The sequence below is a fragment of the Mesoplodon mirus genome (assembly GCF_964341445.2).
Source record: "Mesoplodon mirus genome assembly, chromosome: 11".
Classification (NCBI taxonomy): domain Eukaryota; kingdom Metazoa; phylum Chordata; class Mammalia; order Artiodactyla; family Ziphiidae; genus Mesoplodon; species Mesoplodon mirus.
The window spans coordinates 1,206,690-1,231,258 of record NC_138987.1 but is presented as its reverse complement, the minus strand read 5'-3'; the positions used below and the strand labels follow the sequence as shown (position 1 = coordinate 1,231,258).

At 36.1% G+C, this 24,569-nt stretch overlaps 1 protein-coding gene across 1 annotated transcript in view; it reads right to left on the bottom strand.

The window, feature by feature from the left end:
• Nucleotides 1–1,163: 1,163 nt before the first annotated feature.
• The window catches only part of TRHDE (thyrotropin releasing hormone degrading enzyme), a gene marked incomplete at its 5' end in the record, with an annotated part of 402,285 nt that continues 378,879 nt past the window's right edge, over nt 1,164–24,569 (bottom strand). The window contains 4 exons of the mRNA XM_082636310.1: nt 1,164–2,081; nt 7,674–7,755; nt 14,528–14,668; nt 15,202–15,369. Of these exons, the coding sequence (XP_082492436.1) occupies nt 1,938–2,081; nt 7,674–7,755; nt 14,528–14,668; nt 15,202–15,369 (535 nt within the window). The 3' untranslated portion in view covers nt 1,164–1,937. The remainder of the gene's footprint in view (nt 2,082–7,673; nt 7,756–14,527; nt 14,669–15,201; nt 15,370–24,569) is intronic.

The following is a 24,569-nucleotide window of genomic DNA, read 5'->3' as shown; positions in this document are numbered from 1 at the left end:
TTTTTTATCTTTTCTATTACATGAATCCAATGGTGATACATACAGTACATGTTTTGAACCTGCATGACATTGTGATCTTTATTATTGTTATGTTTCAGAACTTACCCCTTAAGGGTTTCACACATATTTGAAATTATATTAAATTTCATCACTTCAGATAGGTGGCATGACTTTTAGATTTTATACTAAGCATTACTCTGTGTTATTAACAACACACATAGAGTATCTAAAATTAATATATTAATTGAAGGGCTGAAAAATTTAGGTATGAGTAATAGATATTAATTGCTAAAAAGATAAAATTCAACCTTAGGTGATCCTTGTTCTATGGATTATTAAATTGTTCCTCTTTATTACAAACCTAATAAATCTATGGCTCCAGTTTCTAAAATACCTACTTTTCCCCCCAGTGTTCAGTGACTATTAGAGTTAGAACGTTTCGTTCAATGATTTGCAAGATGTAGAGGAGTGGAAAACCTCAGGCAAACATAAAGTGGTCCACACACATTGGCTTATGTACACTTAGTTGTATCTGCATTTCATAATGGCAAACTTAAAATATGTTCGTTTTTGAGCATCTAAGCAACGTTTGGAGAACTGGCGTACTGCGTGAGAATACCATTTAAAAACACTTGTGTTCCATAATACAGCCAGGGAAAGACTATTCAAAATTCCCAGGTAGAACAGAGCTGTCAATACTAAAGGAAAAGCTTTGCTCAAGAAAAGAAACTTTTCATCTTAACGAATGGCACACCTGGCATCAAAGGTCATAAGAATCCATTTGAGGTATGGTCGCTTAATGGGAGATTAGATTCACACAGACACAAAGATCAACACACAGGAAGAGTTTTTAACTCTCTGCACCACCCAACATGAGGTGGAGAAACAAAGAAGATGGAAAAGAAACACTTTCTCAGCACTGATAATCATTAAGTATACATAACTGTTTTATCCAATAGGAAGCTGGGCCAAAATGATGACAAGAATCTATATTTACGATGTGAGGTTGCCACAGGAAAATTAGCAGAGCGTTTGTACATAAATTTTGTTTAAATTCATTTTTATGTATAGAATAGACCATTCAGGAAGTAGATGAAAAAATCTATAACAGTTGAGAAATTTAGTCAGGAAATTGTCAGGAAGGATAGTGTTGAGATAAATTCTTTGAAGCCTTTCCAAAGTTTGCATAAGTTTATAAAAAGAGATAAATTTTCTTTGAGCTGAAGAGAGTCTTTGCACAAATGCAGTGTACAACATACTATATACATATGGGGCCTCCCTATGTACATATACATATGCATAGACTATCTATGTGCATTTTTAAATGTATACACAGCTTTAACTCAAAGAAAATGAGTTAGCAGTACAATAATCATTGAAAGACAATCCAAGTGCTGAAATAAGTGACACCAATCACCTAAAGGGCTATTTCACTTCTCACATTGCCCATGACTAAGAATATAATTCCGTTTCAGTTTTTCTTTCATTGCATCACTGATTGTCACAGATAATCTTTGTGCTTTTGCATAATGTCAATCCCAATGTAACATATATTCACATACAACATTGGACATTTTAAATAAGCATGCTAGAACACAGGCAGGGCCATACAACCATGCACAAAATATTCTGAATATGTTTTTTCCATACTGACTGCAACGTCAACATGCACCACTATCATATTTGGTCCTGTACAGTGAGGAATGTATAGCTGAAGCAGTCATGGCTAGTTGCACTTGCAAGAGTTTCTTTAGAGAAGAACACCCAGTAGAGAAACAAAACAGAATGAATGAAACAAAAAAATCTCCCCAAACCAAAAATTAAAAAAAACATTTCCTCCCACACGTTAACACTGAAAATCTGGCCATTTTCCTCATTCCACACAAAGCAGGTCTTCTCACAAAATTCTGAGTCGAATTGTTTTTAAGAGACACACATTAGTGTCTCAGAGCTTTTCCTAACCATTGGAAAAGCTCATCTTGATAAAGCATTTTCCAGCGTACATTGGCTTCGACAGTTTCCACAGCTCTTGAGAAAGAGGCAGCAGCTACTCCATCATAGCTCTTCATGAAGTTCCTTAGCTGGAAATAGAAATATTAAAATAGTAAATGGACAGCATAAAGAATATGGTCAATAATACTCTAATAACTTCGTATGGGGGCAGACGGTTACTAGACTTATTATGGTGATCATTTCATAATGTATGCAAATGTCAAATCATTATATAGTATACCTGAAACTAACACAATATTGTATTTCTACCACGTTTCAATAAAAAATATAATTTAAAAATGGTAAATACACATGTCTTCAAAAGAACTCATGTCCAACACATATAAACAAGAATCTATTTGAAGAAAAGTGTCACAGTCACTACAGAAGGTATATTTAATATGTGGAATCAGCTTAGTAATGCAATGGAATAAAACAGATTGTGTCCACTAGGTGTAATGTAATTTTTTTTGGAACTGAAAGGAAAAAAAGAGTGGACATTACAGTTTAAATAGCTCCAAATTCAGCTTCTTGTTTCATAAATAAATATTAAAATAGACATATTTAATTTGTCTTTTCATAATAGGTTGATGGGATTGTGGTAAAGACTAGTTCTAATAACAAAGCTATCTAATGTAATAAATAGCCTTAAAATGAATACAAGGATTAAAGTTAACTTTTTGTGCTTAGAGAGAAAATTATTCATCTTCTCAAATAAATAGTATGAGTGCCTGACACTATCTTTGATAGCAAAGAAATATCAAAATTATTGGGCGGTGGAAAAAAAAGTAATGATGCTATGAAAAGTGGATGATAAATGACCCTGCAATCACCTGAGCAACTAGATTTAGAAAGAATGAAGGAGGAATGTCGATTCATTTAGCTAGAGAATTTGAGCTTTAATTAAAATGTTATAATTTTTGAATGTTTTGTCATAATTTTATGGATAAAAAATTTTCTCTAGAGGGTCCACATACTCTGGGAATGCTCAAGGATTTTATTTCAAGATTAAATACTAGCAGTTTTTCTCTCTGTTTGATATGTCTTAAGAAACTGGCAACCAGCCAGCAATTGCAATGCTAACAGACATGTGAAAAATCAACTTGCAACACGGGAGTGTTATACTGTGTAATTAGCGTGGGGTGTGATTCATCACACGGTGGGCACCACATGGAGAACATGCCAGGAGAGAAATGTCATCAAGCTTGACTCAGGGATAGGGGGATACGGGGCAGGGCAGTCTTTAAAATGGAGTTAATTATACCTTTCTGAATTCATCTAGAAATTGGTTCATGGGTAGCTTGGTCTGTTTATGACAGTATTACTTTGATTACATGATACTGATGGTTTTTTTCAAAGTTTATCCTCTACTTTCCTACAAAACCTGGTGCCCTGAAGCATTAGCAGTGGATAACCATATCTCAGAGCTATGTTCTTTATAAGACTTCAAATTCACTATGCTTTAATAACATGCAAAATATTCAATGTATTATGTAACAAAGATTTATCAGTGCTATCCTTAAAACTGATCTGACACCTGACCAGATTTACACATACAAAAGAAAGAGGATGAAAGGAAAGACTAGAATTTATTGAATACCTTCAATATTCTGGCACTGTGCCGCACACCTATACCTGTGACATGTACACATAGATAAAAAGGAAGTCTAATGAAAGCATTTGAATCATATTTTTAAACTTAACTGACTAATCCAGTGATTCATTTGTATTTATATATTTATGTTCAGATTCATTCAATCTATATTCCTAAAGCAACAAATAGTACATTTTAATCTATACTTTGAATTTTGCGTTCTATTACAAAAATATGTACATTACAGTGTACATTTGTACATTACATCTGTGCATTACAGTGGCGTTATTTACATAATACAGGTCAATCAGGAAAACAAATTACAGCTACTTCTTTTAAACTATGTTCCACATTGTTACATATTTTCCTAGGCAGTCACTGAATGAATATGCCGGATAGTGATAAATGACCCTTTGGCAACTTTGACTCTGTGGAGTGTGCTCTTGGCCTTTTGACGAGGTAGAAAGCCAGCCTGAACACATGATGTAAAACTCTTAAGTCTTCCTCAAAGGCAAACTATGGGATTGACTATGAATGTGTTATTGACACAAAGATAGTAGGTCAGGTTATCCTGCAAGAGAACTCTCAGTAGAAAATGTAACTGGGCGTTCTCTAGGGATTCATTCCTTAAATCACTATTTAAGTGCACTAAATACTTCCGTTGTGAGCTCACAGAGCTTGGGACGACTCACATGCATCTTACGAGTAGCTTATTCATCAGAACACATGTGGCCCACTTCCCATAGTTGTCATAAATTGATCTTATTATGCTTCATACTCCTCCACAACTCTTCTGGCGAACTTGTCAGAGCAGCCATCTGACTGGTCCTGGGGCATGATCACAGCACCTTCCAGACCCCCGCCTCACTTTAGAGGGCATGAGGTAGATGGAAGGCATCTGGCATTCCAGTTTGCTTATTTTGGCAGCTCTTTGGTAGATGTTCTGCTGCTATTAGTTTTTATTATTGTGCTTCCTAAATATTTATGCCATCTTATGCTTTTGTTTGAAAATGTTGCAAGTTTAGACATTTTTATAAAATAACATTTAGTAAGATGTCAGAGTTGCTTGTGTTGTTCCCTGTTCTCCTTAGCACAAAACTTCTAGACATGTTTGTTAACTTCCCTATTCAAAAACATTTTCGTATTTGAAAAACATTTAGTATTTAGTCTAGACATTTTTATAAAATAACATTTAGTAAGATGTCAGAGTTGTTTGTGTTCCCTGTTCTCCTTAGCATAAAATTTCTAGACATGTTTGTTAATTTCTCTATTAAAAACATTTTAGTATTTAGTACTCTTGATTTAGGGTACTCTAGACCTTAAACATCACAAAATAATTTGTAAAGTGCAGCACACAATATACACTTAGTAACTATATAAATGAATCGAATTAGCTATTGCCCGATTATGAGGTTTATATTTTCAACATTAAAACTGTAAATGGGATGTCTATAATGCACAGGATCTATGTTCTTTTAGATCAGTGTTGCATATAAGGCTCAAGCGGCCAAAAAAATGAGTGCTGGGGCTTCCCTGGTGGCGCAGTGGTTGAGAGTCCGCCTGCCGATGCAGGGGACGTGGGTTCGTGCCCCGGTCGGGGAGGATCCCACATGTCGCGGAGCGGCTGGGCCCGTGCGCCATGGCCGCTGAGCCTGCGCGTCCGGAGCCTGTGCTCCACAACGGGAGAGGCCACAGCGGTGAGAGGCCCGCGTACCACAAAAAAAAAAAAAAAAAAGGTGCTGAAGAGGATGCTGAACGGGCATTAGTATGGAAAAATGGCAAGGGCCTCTGAGGTTCCATGAGGTTGTACTTCCATTAGTTTAAAATTAAGGAAGTGATGTACTGTTTCATGGAGAAATATTGTTCAAATTGCTACAGCTATGTAATTAGAAGGAAATTGCCAGTTTCAGGTACTAGAATGTAGTTTTGGGGAAGGGACCATAGAAAAATGTAAGCGTCTCTGCTGAATGCCCCTAAAGTTGATGGGGATCATTACAATCTCAAATTAGTTTTCAGAATTCATAAAGATGCCAATTCACTTTTGATCTATAAACTTTTGAAAATAAGAATATGCTACATTCAAAGGGAGCATATTGGTTTCTCTGCTTACGAGGCTCATTGGTTATGGGAAAATGAGACTGAAACTTCCTCAGTTCCTTTATATTTATGGAAGGGGGTTATCGGCGATACAAATTAACCCCCCGCCCACCCACAATCCTACAGTCGATGATTAGGTAATAAAAGTATGGAAAAGCCTCAGGCAGCAGTTGGTAAACTGGAAAGTCAGCGCAAGCATCTGTGTCATGAAGGGATTCATCACTCAGGCTACAGAGAGCCTGTATTGTGAAGCTAGCTGCTTTGCAGATAATGGACTAAAAGCCACAGTTGAGTTTCAGTTTTCAAATGGCACCTTTCATTATAGGGGTATCTTGGAACATTTCAAACGGCAATTAAGTCAAGTGTAAAAACTTAAATATGTAAGTGAAATATGTAAAGCAAAATGGCCATCATATGATAAAATCAATTTAAATATCCATTTAACAGATGTTTTTCCATGAGCTGGGTATTATACCGAAGCAAGGAAAACATGAAAGATAGAGTTAGAGAACAGAAGAAGAGGGAGAGAGAACAGGAGAGAGGCAAGGGGAGAGGAAGACGGCAGAAGGAAAGGAGCTAAAAGGAGGGGAGGGGAGAGGGGAGGAGAGGAGAGATCTTTCACGTCTGTGTTCACTTCAGTGACTGCACAGGTTGTCACTAAATGAGCCTTTCATTCCGATTATTGAATGTAAAATCAAAGAATTAAAACTACTTCATTTAAATACATAAACTCATTAACTTAATTGTTCTTTCTTTCTCTTTCCTATGGATATGAAAGAATTCCTTCCCTTTTAGCTTCCTTTATTAAATATAAAAAATATAGTAAAACATGTGCTAGAGCTTTCAAATTCTTCAGCATTGGGAACACACATAGGGATAAAAATTGAGTTTCAAATCATTACAATCAGAGACTTAGCTTAGCTTAGCTCATGGTGTGAAAGAATCCAAGTGAGTGCGTGGGGGATGACCATACAAAATTGGACAATATTAGGAGATATTAGGGATGGTGCCAGGGCGGATGCTTCTGGGAGAATCCTGCTCAATGGGATGAGCTCTGTGTCACAGCACTGGGCATTCTGTCAGTGAAAACTGAGGAAACTGTGATTCTCAAAGCCAAATCTCAGCTATATTTTATAATGGAGTTGAGCAGCAGACTAAAAAGCAATAAATGTTTTGAAGCCCAACTCATTTTAATCAGTCAAATATTTTGCTCCTTCCTCCTACCTACTTACCCCACCCCCCATTTCATACCCCTAACTATTAGAGATGTGAATTAATGGTCACAAAACTAGCTGGTTTAAATTTCCAGAGACATAAAACAGAGAAAAAAGAAAATGTTAGATACTCTGCAAACTGGACACTAGTCCTTAAAAAAATAAGTTCAGTTTCATCAATGAAATCCACTTGTGATTGTATCCAGCAGAATTTTAAATGAACTATTAATATCAATATATGTTGCCAGATACACGTCCATCCAAATGTATGAATTTATTCCATTTAACAAACCAAATAGCATGAAGCATTATTACCATATCCAATTGTCATTCTTTGTGTAGACCAGACCACAAAGTAATGAATCTCAAGTTCTGTACCTCAATAGCAACCTTGGTCCTCTGTATCCAAATACTGAGTCATTGTGACAGGATAGTTTTTTTGTTCCAAGGATCCCAAACTGGGTTCACAGAATCAATAGAGGGGTGGCTGATTGGATCAAAGATTTCTGGAGTGTATTTGGAGTCTCCCAACTTGAGAATCTTTGCATTCAAGCACCTCTCATGGGAATTTAATATTAAATACTAATATGTTAGAAATACCTTTGCAAATAATGAATGGCGTAAAGTCTTTAGCATGGGTGTGTGTGTGTGTGCACACGTGCGCACGCGCTTCAAAGGAATGGGTATGACTTTATTGGAAAGAAATGGCTGAAGTAAATGTATAATTTCATATCTTTATAAAAGAAAAGCATTAGAACTCATCTGAAAATATTTACCTCTTTCAGTTCACCTTCAGTATTAAGAAATTCTGTAACTCCACTGATAAGTTTGGAATTCAAAAACAATGCTTCTCCATACCTTGAAAGATTAAAAAAAGTCTTAATGTTAAAGCAGGCAGTAATTTAGGAAATACTACTACACATTTTTTTTTCTTTTTTTTTGCGTTATGTGGGCCTCTCACTGCTGCGGCCTCTCCCATTGTGGAGCACAGGCTCCGGACGCGTAGGCCCAGCAGCCATGGCCCACGGGCCCAGCCGCTCTGCGGCACGTGGGATCCCCCCGGACAGGGGCATGAACCCGCGTCCCCCGCACCGGCAGGCGGACTCCCAACCACTGCGCCACCAGGGAAGCCCAACACATATTTTTTAAGAATCCTTCTCAAGGGCTCCAAGTGACCTGTGTTGTCTTAATGTCATTCAAGGCCATTTCCCTAGGGAGTCAGGGAGGTGCAAAGAGCTGTGGCTATGGGATGCCATCAAATGCATCCTGATTTGGCTCAGTGTTTCAAAGAGGTCTAAAGAGAGCCCTCTAAAATTATATTTAGGAATTACTATATTTCCAATATAAAGCTAGAGAAAGAAACATTTTAAAATTTTCAATTATACTTTTTATTTTTTTGGCCGCACCCCGTGGCTTGCAGGATCTTAGTTCCCTGACCAGGGATCGAACACTGCAGTGGAAGCACAGAGTCCCAGCCACTGGACTGGCAGGGAATTCCCTAAAAGTTTAAATTTTAAAGCAACCTAGATCACTGTAAGGAAGAAGGATCTTACCAAAAGAGATAGAACTGCAGGAAAAACTTGGGTATTAGCAGTAAGTCACACAGATCCTTTGGTCTGGTTAGTCAAAATTGACATCGGCATTATCCTTTTTCATTCCTAGAAACTGAGCTAAATTTCTCAAAAATGCTCCCAAAACATTAGCATTTTCTCATGTGAGTTTTAAAATAAAACATCAAATTGTTCATTTGAATGTCATAATCTTTGTACCACAAGCATAATTACTTGACTCATGACCCAAGGCAAAGAACACTATGTATCAGTGAGTTGGAAAGATTTCTCATTTCATTTATTGTCTACTGTGTTAAGGGTACCTATCACAGGTTATCATATTCTTTGAAATAAAAAGAAGTACACTAAACTAAACTGGAGGCAGGATCAAGATGGCTGCGTAGAAAGACCCTGAACTCACCTCCTCCTATGACATGCCCATAATACAACTATATAAAGAACTTGAGAACAAATTATGTATCCATTCATGATAAAATCCCTCAACAAATTGGTATAAAGGGAACATACATAAACATAATAAAGGTCATATATGACAAGCCCACAGTTAACAGCATACTCAATGGTGAAAAATGAAAGCATTTCCTCTAAGATCAGGAACAAGTCAAGGATGCCCATTCTCGCTACTTTTATTCAACATAATATTGGAAGTTCTTGCCACAGCAAACAGACAAGACAAAGAAATAAAAAGAATCCAAAAAGTGGAAAGGAAGAAGTAAAGCTTTCACTGTTTGCCGATGACATTATACTATATGGAAAACCCTAAAGGCTCCACAAAAACAAACAAACAAACAAACAAAACCTATTAGGCTAAATGTTCAATAAAGTTGCAAGAAACAAAATTAATATACAGAAATCAGCTGCATTTCTATACACTAATACTGAATTATCAGAAAGAAAAGTCAAGAAAACAATTCCATTTACAACCACATCAAAAAGAATAAAATATCTGGGAATAAATTTAACCAAGGAACATGAAAGACCAGGTACTCTGAAAACTATGAAACACTGATGAAAGAAGTTAAATGCAACATAATTAAATGGAAAGATATACAGTGCTATGTATCAGAAGAATTAATACCGTTAAAATGTGCATACTATCTAAAGCAATCTACAGATTCAGTGCAATCCCCATCAAAATACCAAAGGCATTTTTCACAGAATTAGAACAAATAATCCTAAAGTCTGTGTGGAACCACAAAAGACCTTGAATTGTCAAAGCAATCTTGAGAAAGAAGAACAACACTACAGGTATCACACACCCTAACCTCAAACTATACCACAAAGATATAGTAATAAAAACATATGGCACTGGCACAAAAGCAGACACGTGGATCAGTGGAAAAGAAATAAATCCATGCACATCTGGTCAATTAATTTGTGACAAAGGCAGCAAGAATATACAATGGGGGAAAACCAGTCTCTTGAATAAATAGTATTGGAAAACTGAACAACTATATATAAAAGAATGAAAGTGGACTATGTTCTTATACGATATACAAAAATAAATTCAAAATGGATTAAAGACTTGAATGTAAGACCTGAAACCATAAACCTCTTAGAAGAAACCGCACACTCTGTGACATACGTCTCGGCAATATGTTGTGGATCTGTCTCCTCATGCAAGGTCAACAAAAGCAAAACTAAACAAATAGGGCCACATCAAGCTAAAAAGCTTTGGCACAGAAAAGGAAATCATCAACAAATGAATAGGCAATCTACTGAATGGGAGAAGATATTTGCAAATGATATGCTTGATTATAGGATACTATCCAAAATACATAAAGAACTTATAAAACTCAATATAAAAAAAACCCATTTAAAAAATGGGCAGAGGACTTGAATAGACATTCTTCCACAGAAGACATACAGATGGCCAACAGGTACAAGAAAACATGCTCAACATTGCTAATCATCAGGGAAATGCAAATCAAAACCACAATGAGGTATCACTTCACACCTGTCAGAATGACTATCAACAAAAAATAAAGAAATACCAAGTGTTGGTGAGTACACGGAGAAAAGGGAACCCTCATGCACTGTTGGTGGCAATTTAAATTGGTGCAGCCCCTATGGAAAACAGTATGGAGGTTCCTCAAAAAAATGAGAAAACAGAACTATCATACAATCCAGCAATTCCACTCACGCGTATTTTTCCAAAGAACACAAAAACACTAATTGGAAAAGGTATAAGCACCCTTGTGTTCACTGTGGCATTATTTACAATAGCCAAGAAGTGGAAGCAGCCTTAGTGTCTATTAACAGAAGAAAGGATAAAGAAGATGTGGCATTTATATATACAATGGGATATGACTCAGACAAAAAAAAAAAAGGGATCTTGCCATTTATAACAACAAGGATGGACCTAGAGGGTATTATGCTACCTGAAATAAGTCAGATAGAGCAAAACAAATATTGTATATTTTCAGTTATATGTGGGATCTAAGAAAAAAAAACAAATGAAAAAATATAACAAAGCAGAAACAGAGCCACAGATACAGAGAATTAGTGGTTGTCAGAGGGGAGGAGGGTGGAGTGAAGTGAAGGGGATTAAGAGGTACAAATACGAGTTACAGGGCTTCCCTGGTGGTGCAGTGGTTGAGAGTCCGCCTGCCGATGCAGGGGGCGCGGGTTTGTGCCCCGGTCCGGGAAGATCCCACATGCCGCGGAGCGGCTGGGCCCGTGAGCCACGGCCGCTGAGCCTGCGCGTCTGGAGCCTGTGCTCCGCAACGGGAGAGGCCACAGCAGTGAGAGGCCCGCGTACCGCAAAAAAAAAAAAAAAAGAGGTACAAATACTAGTTATAAAATAAATAAGTCACAGGGATATAATGTACAGCACAGGGAATATAGTCAATAATATTTTAATAACATTGTATGGTGTGTAATTTATAAAACTATGGAATCACTATGTTTTATGCCTGAACTGTATTGTAAATGAACTACATTTCAATAAAAAAAAAAAGTACTCTAAAGATAAGATTATGAGTTTTTTTTGTTTTTGTTTTTGTTTTTTTTTTTTGCGGTATGTGGGCCTCTCACTGTTGTGGCCTCTCCCGTTGTGGAGCACAGGCTCCGGACGCGCAAGCTCAGCGGCCATGGCTCACGGGCCCAGCCGCTCCACGGCATGTGGGATCTTCCCGGACCGGGGCACGAACCCGTGTCCCCTGCATCGGCAGGCGGACTCTCAACCACTGTGCCACCAGGGAAGCCTGATTATGAGTTTTTGAAAGCAGAGGTCCAGTCATCACTACAAGAGGTTTTTTAATGCTGTTCTTACCTGTGGGAACTTAAGTAATTTAGCTTCTGGAACCTCAGTTTTCTCATCTGTAAAATGAGGGGAGCTAAACTGTATGTCCATCCTAATTTGCTGTAATTCTAACATTGAACTATTCCATGGGAAAAGTTATATCAATAAAATAAAATAAATCAACATTCAGTAATAATATAAGTAATCATTAGTGATCAATATGTGGTTACAGAAATGGCCTACTGTACAGGAATGAGAATAATTCTTCAAAGAGTGTTTTGCTTATGCTTTGCTTGCAGTTATGTGAAGAAGAAAAAGGCACAATCTTTTCTTTGAAGGTAATATACTATCTAGTATTGTAAACAAATCATTCCCAGTTATTGTGGCTAACTGTCGTGAAAATAAAGTTATACAGTGTTCAGAGAAATTCTCTTTAGCTGCGGGGTCTTCAGAAAGGCTTCCGGGAGATGATGCCAAATAGATTAAGTATGGAGTAGTTCAAATATCAAGGAAGAAAGTAATTTTAGGCAGAGAGCCAACATAAACAAAGGCAAGGAGGTGTGAAACAACATGGTGTATGCCGCCGACTACATGCATTTGGTATTGAGTGTATAAATTGTGAGGCTGAGGATAATAGAATAAGAGGTAGGAGGGTTAGGAAGAGAGGAGCTTAGATTTTCAGTGTGGCACAGAGTACTGAAGGTTTTACAGCAGGAAAATATCATTTTTGCTTTTCAGAGAGATTCTTGGGACAAAGGGAAGATGTATGTGTGTGATTGTGTATGTGTGTGTGAGTATGTGTATGTGTGTGTGAGTATGTGTCTGTGTGAGTGTGTGTGTGTGTGAGTGAGTGTGTGTATGTGTGTGGTGCTGGTGGCGGTAGATGTGAATATAAAGACAGGAGACAGAAGGCTCTTGTGAAGAGTACTGGCAAGAGATAAGAACCTTCACTAGGGCAGTGGTAGCAGGAAAGAGAGGAAGAATTCAAGAAACACGACACATTTAGGAATTGTTAAATTATAAGACCTCAAGCCTAACTGTTATATATGTTAAGGGAAAGGGAGAACCATATGTAGATTTCCAGGTGCCTGGCTTGAACAATTGGTGGATGACCATATATTTACTGAGAAAAGGAAGACAAAAGGAAAATGACGATTTACCCCAGTAGGGGATCTCAACAAGAAACTGTCTATCATAGGGTGAAGCTTAGGTGAAATGTCTGAGTTAGAGATGTAGATTTGGGAATGGTTCATGCCACGAGATTTGATGGCAACTAAAACCAGGGAGAATCTGCAGGGCAGGAAGCAAGCAGAACCTTGGACAGTTTCCCCATGAACTTTCATGTTCAAAGATCGACAGAGGAGTAGAAGATGGAGGAGACAGTCCTATTTGTCAAGATACACACTGCCGTGTCTGTAGAAACGCTGAAGTCTCAATCTTCCTACCTTTTTTTTTTTTTAAGTAACAGACTTTAGTTTTAGAGCAGTTTTAGGTTTACAGAAAAATTGAGCGTAAAGTTGAGTTTCTAAATGCCTCTTCCTCCCTCTTCAGAGTTTTCCCTATTATTAATGTTCAGTTAATAAAACAAAGAGGTCATTAGACTGAAGTGGTTTTAATGTCGTCTCAATCTTTCTACCTTTTGATTAGAGATCATGGACTCTCAGTGAAACAAAACAGGCATATCAGGAACCAAACATGTTTTGGTAGGGACTATAAACTATATATGCATTACACTGAACTCTGATCTACAAAACCACTCCCTAATGAAACTGTTTATTTGGTAGATATTTGATACTTTTTGAAGTGAAATACTTGTTTATATATATATTAATTCCACCTTGTGTCTGACTATTCATTATACTATGTGCATGACAGCAAAGCAAGCTCTAATCTTTCAAACATTCCAATTTCTGAGCTGAAAGTACTAGGGGAAAAAATGTGCTTTCTAGGTATATCAGTGCTTTCTAACAATGAAATATTTATGGATAGAAATATGTTTTAATATGACATATCCATTCAAATTGAACTCATTATACAAGGTCAACCAATAAAAATATGCTTTTAAAAAATAAAGTTTATACACCAGTTTTTAAGAGATAGAACAGTAAGTATGTTGTCTGGGGACATTTAAGTTGGAGAACATGCAGGATTTACATGCTTTATGATGAGTTTAATTTTAAAATACCATAGAGATTATTAGAGTAATAAATTAACATTTATTATAATATATTTAAATACATAATGAAATATTTTCCAAAATTGAGGCTGAATTATTCTCAACATGAAGCAAGATGGCTCAGGAATAAATTCTACTGCAACTAGAATACAGACATTCAAATATTTCTTCTCGATATCATGGTTTTATTTCAGGTGTTTTATGATATGTATATTTTTTAAAGAATTTAAACAATTCTACAGAACTAATTAAAGCTTTCTTGTTATAATACCATTACATATGACTCATAAATCATCTTTTCTACAACACACTCAGGATATAGGGTTTTAATGATATGATTCCTTCAACCTAAGACAGTTTGATAGATCTTCCAGGAAAGCTGCAATGCTAAACCTTTTCACTCTGCACATTTCCATATATAATTGTGGTTATCAATCTTTAATAAATGAATAATGTTATAGAACTGTTAAATTAATTCTGAGTTTCACAAGGGTGGCAACACCCATCTTGGCTGACTACTTCAAAATCTAATGCTATTATCTGGACCTTGGTTCTACCACAAAAAGTAGGGCTTTTATCTCTCATATGTCACCTTTGACTTACTCACTCCAGTATGAATGATTGAACTCTTATTTTTACCTGGTATTTAGTATCTTCCATTTATCTCTAAAAAATTTCCAGGCAAGGTCTCGGCCATGTGGATTTCGAGCTACATGGATTATCACATCAATTGCATCTTGATCCAGCACCACTTCAGAATTCAGTGATAGATTTAGAAGCCTTTAAGAATAGAATTGTGGGGAAATTTTTAGTCCAATAACAAAGATTTTTTATAAAATTACCAAAATTACATGATTTAATTTATCACAGTCTTCAAAGAATAGTCCAGTGTAAACTTTACTAAAAAAATTTTATCAATAGAACAATTTTGTTTTTATAAAAGGAGGAAGATCAAATTCATAGTATTGTAATTAATATATTAATTAAAGTCTGAACAATCTTGTGGGTGGAGAAATCATAGTTTTTGTTTGATGATGCAAACTCACTTTAAAAATTCTTTTAAATAAACGCTTCTTTTTATAATGAAATATTGTCTTACATATATATGAAAAAACATATAATTAGTTAGAAACTAAGGTATACCTTTCAAATCAACAAGCTTTAGTCATATTAATATGGCAGTTTTCCTTAGCTCTACAAAGATAAATTTTACAGTAACTAGCATATATTTAAGGAAATAAAAACAAGTTCAGTACAGTCTGATTAACAGAGAATACTCTCATTACACGAATTTTAAAAATTAATTGACCCACCTATTTAATAAATTCCTGTCATCACTGCAAGTTAAGGCTTCCAGTAATATTTTCTTTTCAGAAACGGCCGTGGTGGAGTGGAATTTCATCCATATGAATTCCCAGACAGCCTCATCTAGTAGTGAAACTCCTGTACAGTAGACGATGTCTCTAACATTTAGTGGTATTCTAAAGAAGCAACCCATGGTAGTTTTCTGTTAATTAAAACCTTCATAGTATTGAAAATAAAGACAGATTCTGCTCTACTAGTCAGTTTTTAAAAAGATGGTTTTGTTAATTAGATTTACCTGAAAGAGATAATGCTATATAGTAACAATATTCAAAAATATTCCCAATTAAATGAATAAAATAATGTATTTTATTTAAAGATAGTTTTGAATGAAATTTTTTCCACTCTTGAAACTATATAAACAAGAATCAGAACATAAAGCCTTAAAAAAATAGAAACAGGGTGACTTATATTTCCACCAACATTCATATATTTATCAATCAAAAATTTTGCTCTCAGAATTGTTAGACCCAAGAGCCACAAGAAAGCACTGGATGAAGAGACTGACTAATCTGGATAAAACAGAAACATCTCCTAAATTCTTAGACAATTTTTTCTAAAATAATTTTTCTCAAATAGCTCTCCAAATTTTGGAACCTAGAAGATAAACATAAGTAGTAAATATTGAGAAAGTAAATGTTACAGTGGGAAACTGTTACTCGATTTAATTAATCTTGGCTATTTATAAGCTGCAATTCTCATGTGTACTCCGCCGTGGCAATTTTTTACTAAATATTGTTCTTTCAAGTTTTGATATATACCCCACATTTAAAAAAACTGTTCTCTTAAAGAACACTCCAATCTTTTAAAAAATTAAAAATGCATTTCTGCTTTGTATAATATTTAGTAATCTATTATTAAAATTTCTCATTTGTAATTTGAATGTGGTTAATAATAAGAAATGTTTTCTCTGGATAACAAGATGAAACAATCCCTTTAAAATATTTAAGACTTTGATGGTTAAAACATTGCTTTGGTTAATGGAGTATTTGGAAAACAGGAGGAAGCGTCTGAATGACTACCAATAAGATGATCTTCATCTTATTCTGTTAAGCAGCTAAGTAGGTCTACAATCAGGATATTGAAGATTGTGTATCAGGATACCAAATGTGTAGAGTTGTTAGTACTATCATACGAAATTCACAGTTCCCAGAAATGGCTAAAAGTATATTATTCTGTCTCTTCCTACCAATAATTAAAATGTTTGGAGAATAGTTACTTTAATCTTGTTGACTGAAGCTTTTTCTCCTTTATGGTATTTGAAGGCAAGCATTTTGTTTGTTTGATAGATTTGTTTTGTTTTTGAAGAAACAAAAGGAATATAGACATCAGAAGAAACCAGAAAAGAGCTTCACTTCTTTCTCCTGTCTTCCCTCTCAGCCCTGGAATCCCTTGACGAAGGTACCCATAATAGTCTTCCCAGTGGGTGGTGAAACCTTCTTCTCCCTGCTCTGTTTATGACCAGCTTGCCACATGGCACATCTGCAATCACTAGGGAAAACATTGCCACCATATGTTGAAGAGTGTGTCAGTCCTGGTAGATACAACATAAGATTACAAAAATGCATCCATCTTTACTAACTGCAATAAGTTAAAAGTTTAAAGTCTTCCTTTAAATCAAGAGCTAGAAAAGAGGATGAATTTTTTCCCTCCAAATATTACAGGCTACAGGGCACAACACTGTATTATTATTGTCATGATTTTGGCCAAGAGGTCACTATAAAAATTTGCAAAAACTAACAAGAAAATGTCTACTTAAATCATCAAATCATAGATCAATGCATATTAGACCTAATAGTAACAGCTTACTATCTAAAAAAAAATGCCTTAAGCAATTAATATACCAAAGAGTTCAGGGATAGAGCCCACTGAATGAGGTTTGTTACTGCGTATGAAACCAGTCTCCAGTATCAAGCAGAAAGGCATATGGAAAAATAGAAAAGGCAAAAAAAGAAAGAAGAAAAAGGAAAAAGAAAAAGGCAGATACTAAACTATGTTCCTTAGAAATAACTTGTGTCATATACTATAGTCATTAGCAACAATCCATATTTTTGCAATTCAGTAGGTGCTCCTGGCTGATGCTGAACTGTGTAAAATGCATACACAAATGAATAAATGGGTTGGTCAGTGCAAAGTCCTGGACACTGGCTAAAGGGGCACCAGAGGTAGAAAATACCACTTTTGCACAATACTACATTCCAGGTTACCTATCTTATTTCGTCTATACGATAATATCATGATATCTGTATTATAAATTTATTTTTGCAGGAGAGGAAGCTGTTCTTAGAGAGGATATTTTGCACTATAACAACAGCATAGTAAGTTGAGAATCAGGATGGGCTATACGTGAATGTCTTTCTTATTTCTATCAGCTTAGACATAGCTAATGATGATGAAAATAAGATATATAGATTTCTGTTAGTAGTAATCATCAGTAATTGTCACTGAATGCTGATTTTTGTTGTTCCATAAAACGCTATCTTATAGAAGGTAAGAACAACCAAACCCTGGATCTAACTAGTAGGCTGCAGAATAATACCAGTGCATCCAATCTACAATTCCCTTAGTGCTGAACTGGCCACAGATGTCACTTCTACCACCTTTTTTTCATTACTTTTTTTAAAGTCCATAGTTTAATCAGTCTTTTTTTTTTTTTTTTTTTTTTTTTTGCGGTACGTGGGCCTCTCACTGTTATGGCCTCTCCCATTGCAGAGCACAGGCTCCGGACGCGCAGGCCCAGCAGCCATGGCTCACGGGCCCAGCCGCTCCGCGGCATGTGGGATCCTCCCGGACCGGGGCACGAACCCGTGTCCCCTGCATCGGCAGGCGGACTCTCAACCACTGCGCCACCAGGGAAGCCCCCAGTCATCTTTGATAAATATTCAACGGTGGCAAGAATGGTTTTCCAACAATAAGCTTCCATTCTGTTCACCAGAAACGAAATGACACTTGTTAAAACACAGCCTCTGGCTGACTTAAAGGACATAGGCTGGGGGTGTATTTAAGGAGCTGCTGTGTAGCAAGCTGATCATATACAGAGCAGGGAGAAGAAATCTTGAAAGGGCACCCAGCAATGAAGTGCTGGATGAAGTGGCAGACAGACCATCCTGAAGGAATCTAACAAAAGTTGTTCTGGGCAAAGGAGGCTTTTGAAAGCAAAGCTGCCCAGAATAGAGGCAAATTCTGTTTTTGAACCGGCAGCCTCAAACAAGAGAAAGACCACATAATTTGGATGTGCTCTGGAAGAAACTGCAGGTCAAGTTTCAGGTTCATGAGCAGCTATCCCCCTGTGCATAGCAGATGCATCAAATTTCATTACTATGAAAATGAGACTTACATATATTTACATATATAATCTGAAACCTGTTGATGGTCCACTGAAAAATAGCCCTTGATCTCAGCGATGAATCCCCAAACTCTCAGGAAAGTAATGGCTATTAGCAGATGCTGGGAGGTACACTTGCTTAAAATTCATAAGGCTCCTTAGAAGAGCAAGGATAGGGCTTCCCTGGTGGCGCAGTGGTTGAGAGTCCACCTGCCGATACAGGGGACACAGGTTCGTGACCTGGTCCGGGAAGATCCCACATTCCGCGGAGCGGCTGGGCTCGTGAGCCACGGAGCGGATTAGCCGGAAAATACCACTCTGATTTTTCTAGCATCTCTTCCCAACCCATCAAGTCCTTATCTTCCTTACTCACCCACCAGATAAAGAATCAATGTATAGTTCACAAGATTATTTGTACTGATCACTGAAAATAAAACAAGATTGGTGAGCACTGAACTTGCCAAGGGCCCTTGGCTCCTAATGATTTCCATTGTTAATGAAACCCCCTTTTGCTGCCAAATTTGTAAAGATGCGCTAACAACATTTTAGCAAAATGGTTGCTCTGGGGACAGTTTAAGATCTCTTTGTATAAACCAAAGTCATTAGGAACAAGTGAAAAAGCTCTTTTTTTTTTTTTTTTTTTGCGGTACACGGGCCTCTCACTGTTGTGGCCTCTCCCGCTGCGGAGCACAGGCTCCGGACGTACAGGCTCAGCAGCCATGGCTCACAGGCCCAGCCGCTCCGCGGCATGTGGGATCCTCCCGGACCGGGACACGAACCCACGTCCCCTGCATCGGCAGGTGGACTCTCAACCCCTGCGCCACCAGGGAAGCTGGCCCAAAAAAGCTCATTTTTTTGTAAAGCATGAGCTGAAAAACCTACAGAACTCATAGTTATGAATAGTGCAAATGAGTCCTATGAGATTCTTGATATTAGGATTACAGGGAGAGAGAATATGGAAATTGTTTATGAAAATGTGAATATCCCCATGGTCATTTCTCTTTAACTGCTGCCTCAGAAGCAAATCTTTTAGTGGAATTTTATCATGTGGGAAGAAAAGCTGGGTATGGTATACATTATAGAAAAGAACAGGGAGCTGGTCTCTCCTAGCTGTCTTCCTACAAGATGAATGGGGTAATGCTGAGCTCAAAGGAAGTGCCTTTATCTTTCTAAGGTACTGACTTTGCAGAAATGATTACCTAATTAATGTAACTTCTACTATGTTTTTTATTCTCCTCTCATTTTAAATAGCATGATGACAGTTCATTTGTATGATAAAAGTTTTGAAAGCATAAAAATTCAGTATATCATTTTGGAATAATTTATATTTTGCATTTTGGTGATATGTTTAAACCTTTTTTACCTTGCCAAAAGCAAATGCCTAAAAACTAAAAGCTTTGGGGTAGAAGTTAAAAAATTAAGCAGTGGAAAAATTAAAGGCATGCGTCTTTTAGGAAAAATTTTTTACTGAGTTAAATAATAATGGTGATGTAGTGGTTCTAATATTTTAAAACATAGTAAATTGGTAATTATTAAATGGAAAATTGTGAAGCAGATTGGTAAATTAAGATAAATAACGGGAAACTTTCCAAAGATTTTGCTATGAAATTTTTCATTGCTGCATTGTATTTTAAGGTCAAAAATCAGGACTCATTTAAAATAAGAATAAAGGACTAGTTTAAGATATAAATAGCAACTAAGAATGATATCATAGATTAATATTTAATGATATGGTAAAATATAGTATTTAATATGATGAAATATATTTTTAAGGACAGAGTGTAATATATATATATATATATATATATATATATAATATCACTGTGTTAAGTCTAAAGAAAAATATTAATGTGTACGTTAAAAGAGAGGCTGGAAAGATAAACAAGAATATTAACAACATTAGCCTCTGGGTTTGGGGATTTTAGGTAACTAGTGTTTTTTTTACTCACATATTTCAAATTTAATAATTTAATAAGTTTTACAGTTACTTTGGAAATAACTACATTTACAAAGATAAAATTCTGTTACTTTTAGAATAAAATATATACCAATATAAAAAATGCTGTTGAATAATATATAGAAATAATTCTGATGATACAGTTAAAATATCTCCCAGAGGAAAATTATACTTGCTAAAAGAAAAAAAACACACTATTTTAAAATATAAATTTTGATGCTTAATCATGATATGGGTCTATTTATTTCTAAGCAGGTTCTTAGTAGACCTAATTTAGCCAGTAACTGCCTCCAGGACTGGGCAAGTCAAGGTCATTGCTTTGGGCTTTATTTTTTTAATCCTAATTGGACAAGGGCTAAAGTACATGAGTTCCAAGGTCCTTCCTGCTCTGTTAGTACAAGCGTCTCTTCATTAGTGATTGTATTAACATTGAAATGTGGATTTAATTATTTTCAAAGGCAATAAAAAGAATTCTCAAGTCGCTGGCCTCTTTCTTTCAGTGGCACTACACATCCCATTGATATAGAGTGTGGCACACCATTTAATTAATTTTAATTAATTTTCAGTTCATTTGAAATATCATTTGCCTATTCTAACTAAAAATTGGAAGACAGCTTTGGTTGAGGCTTCCTCACCAATACTCCGTATCTTGCTCTGCCTTATAAGTACAAGCACTCTTACTTCTCTTGGGGCAGACAATGCTAGACTTTTAACTATCAGACTGAAAAATAACCTGCATTTACAAAGGCTGACCCTGTCCATCTTGTCCGCTACCCCCATCTCTCATTCTATCCAGATTTCTTGGTCCCTTGACTGCTGCTAAGAAAGCCATCCTGAATAAAAATTACAGCTGTTCAGAAGGAATGTGTGACTTTTTGCACCTACCTGTCTGTTTCCTCATCTGGAAAATGGGAATTATAATTCCTTACAGGGTTTTTACAATGATTAAATGAAACAATGTTTCATTTGATATTCACATGAAAACGGTGCATATCAAGGGTTCAGTATGGATTTTAGATAAATGTTGTGCATAGCCAAGTACAGGGGACATAGAAAATTGTCTAAATAGGTAGTAATAACATCTCTCCTCCTCATTACTTTTACTACTATTATTATTAGGATGCAGTGCCAACAAATATTCCTATCGTTCCCAAATGAGTACTGGACTGTAAAGAAAGCAAAAATAAAGTTTTTAGACAACCTTGCTAAAAGTGAATGAGTAATTATAAAAGTCACTACAGACACTACATCTCAAGTTTAAGGCATTACAATGAAATACACTTTTATAATTCCACCTAGCTTTACTGGTATACTTGTCAATCAAATACACTGCTGAATCTATACAAAAACCCTGGCAACCAAAGGAATATCGTTCCTTAGTATCTCTACAAGGCCCATGGCCAAGGAAGGACAGAATCTCAAGGGAAGTGTGCAGTTGGTGAGTGGCTGGAAGAACAGGAGACAGCAACGCTGTCAGCGGCACCTTTCATGCATCAGCTGGGGCTGCTCTGTTTCTGAAGAGTCTTCTCACTGGTGCCCGCACAGCCCGCTCATTCCCACTGAACCTGGAGCACGAAAAAACAAAATACCCTTTGGACCTCAAAACAAAATAGAGTTGGGGAAACCTGGTGGACAATAGACCAACTATATTTAAAATTACTGTGTTCTGAAATGATATTCCAAACCTCTTCACATTTTATTTTTGCATATTTGCTAAGAGGTATATGCTGCTCTTTCCATATGAAAGAAAAAGAATTGCTGGGAATGGGTGAGTCATTTTAACTCTTAATATCCCAAATGTATCAAGGGTGTATTTTAAGATAGCCGCACTCCTTTTAAATGGCTCTTATAATTAAAATAAATGTACTTTAAAAGAGACGTGCACTTTGCTTAAGCTGAAATAATATATATTACATTATATTTTAAACCTTTAAGTCCCTATATATACAGTAGCTATTATTTCTACTGGCTGGGAAGGGAAAGGGATGGAGAGGGTTAAGTTTCTGGGCTGTAAGACCACTTCATAAAATATAATAGCTAAAGCATAAGAACAAAAGAAACCAAGTGACTCAGACAACATTAAAAAGAAGAGGACAAGAAGAAGGAGACATCAAAGAAAAAGTAGAAAGAAAGAATGAACACATGAGACATGTACAGAGTGGCCAAAAAATTCAGAGTAAAAATGACAAAGACAGGCATGACAAAGACCTACAAAAAGGTAAAGGGGAAAAAAACACAGTGAGAGGAGAATTTGTGACTTGATTTGTTGAAAAATTTTCTTTGGCCTGGATTTTGAACACATTCTATTGAAAAGCCTAGAACAAAGTTATTTAACGTTTCACAACTCAGAACGCTTATGACATCCAGAATCAATTATACCCACAAGACCTCCAAAAAACTGAACTGGTTTATAACAAAGATAGAAAAATTAAGATATCCATGATGACTCACTTTAAAACAGTGAGCAGCAGGCTGCTAGCATAAACAGCTCTAAAAATACAATTTAAAACTTAAGAGGTATACAGTTGTAATAGAAGTTGTGAAATGGCTGATAAATTGCCCTATTTATAGATGCCTGTGTTACAGAGGAGATAAATTGTTTCTGGATAATTGCGTGCCTGTTATCCGTGGCTTCCCAACGAATTTCAAATCTGCTCTATCCTGATACTTGAATATTTAAGCTTCTTCTTCACTTAGCTCAGGTCAGAGCACTGTAAAGCTAAGTGCCTCCTATGATATGAAATCTAAATATAGATGGTGTTTTCTGAATCACAATGATTAGGAATCAGTACTTACAGTTAACTTTTAAGATGAAAGATAATGATAGGAATGACACATTAGTTACAAGAGCAAATCCATAGCACTGTTCCCATTCAAATCATGATCCAGGCTTCAGTGTTTATGAAAACTCCACTGGATGACATAGGGCTCCACCTGAACAAATAAATCTTGTTGCCCAGGAATAACTTACAGCAACAGTCATTGTCTTGAATTCTTCATACAAAGGTTGAAAATTGCACCAGTTTATTGTATCCATCAAATTACTACATCGACAAATGTATGGGTCTATGCAAATGAGGTTTATCTTCATTTCTAGTGCACTGTCAAGGTCACTGTGGTTAATAAGGCTGATTGTACAGCTTGGGAAGAATCAACTACAGCCATTTAGTTAATTCTTTAGGCATAACAAGTAAACTGTCATGAGTAGGCAATAATTAATATATTTTCCTCACTTGAAAGGATTCCAACTAAAAGATTTTATTTGGCTAAAGTAAACTTTACTATTCTCTGTGTGTGTTTGTGTCTGTGCATTGACCAAAATGTAATTCTGTATGTTTTGTAATTTTGTTAGATTCACTGCATAAGAAAATGCTGTACTTTTTAAAAATAGAGAAATGTTCTTATTCTCATCAAATCCTGGATGTTCTGTGGCTTCACTGAAATGCACTTTGATCCTCCTGTGAAAAGGCAGTGAAATCCATAAAAAACTTTATAATACATGTATGTATGCTAAGGAATAAGGATGTATATAATTAAATTTGATAATTAAATATAGTTATAAAAAATCTAGTCCTGTTACACAAGGTAAAATAAAATTCTTGATTAAAAAAAGAAGCTGGGGTCTGGAGAAAGGGAGAATGGCAAGAGTGGATGAAAAAAGTTACAAAACAAGCTAGAAGGCCTATTTTGCATTGGGAGATAAGATAGCTGAGACAAACATACACTTTAAAAGAGTCAACTCAATGTTATGACTTTCTGAAATAAGTGAAATGTATGTATGCACACATACATGTAATTGGCAGGTATTGGTCATAATGTTGCATGTGTATAAAGAGAAGGGGAAAAACAGTGCACATTGAATGCCTGCACTGTATGTTCGTTTCAGCATAAAATAAGCAAGGTTTGCTTATATATGAAAATAAAAGTCACTTCAATTTTTTCTATTTGGTTTTTTAATTATAGAAAGAACCTCAAGTCACTAGAAAGTAAAACAAAAAACCTCTTTCTAAATATTTAGATGTGAAGGGATTCTGAAA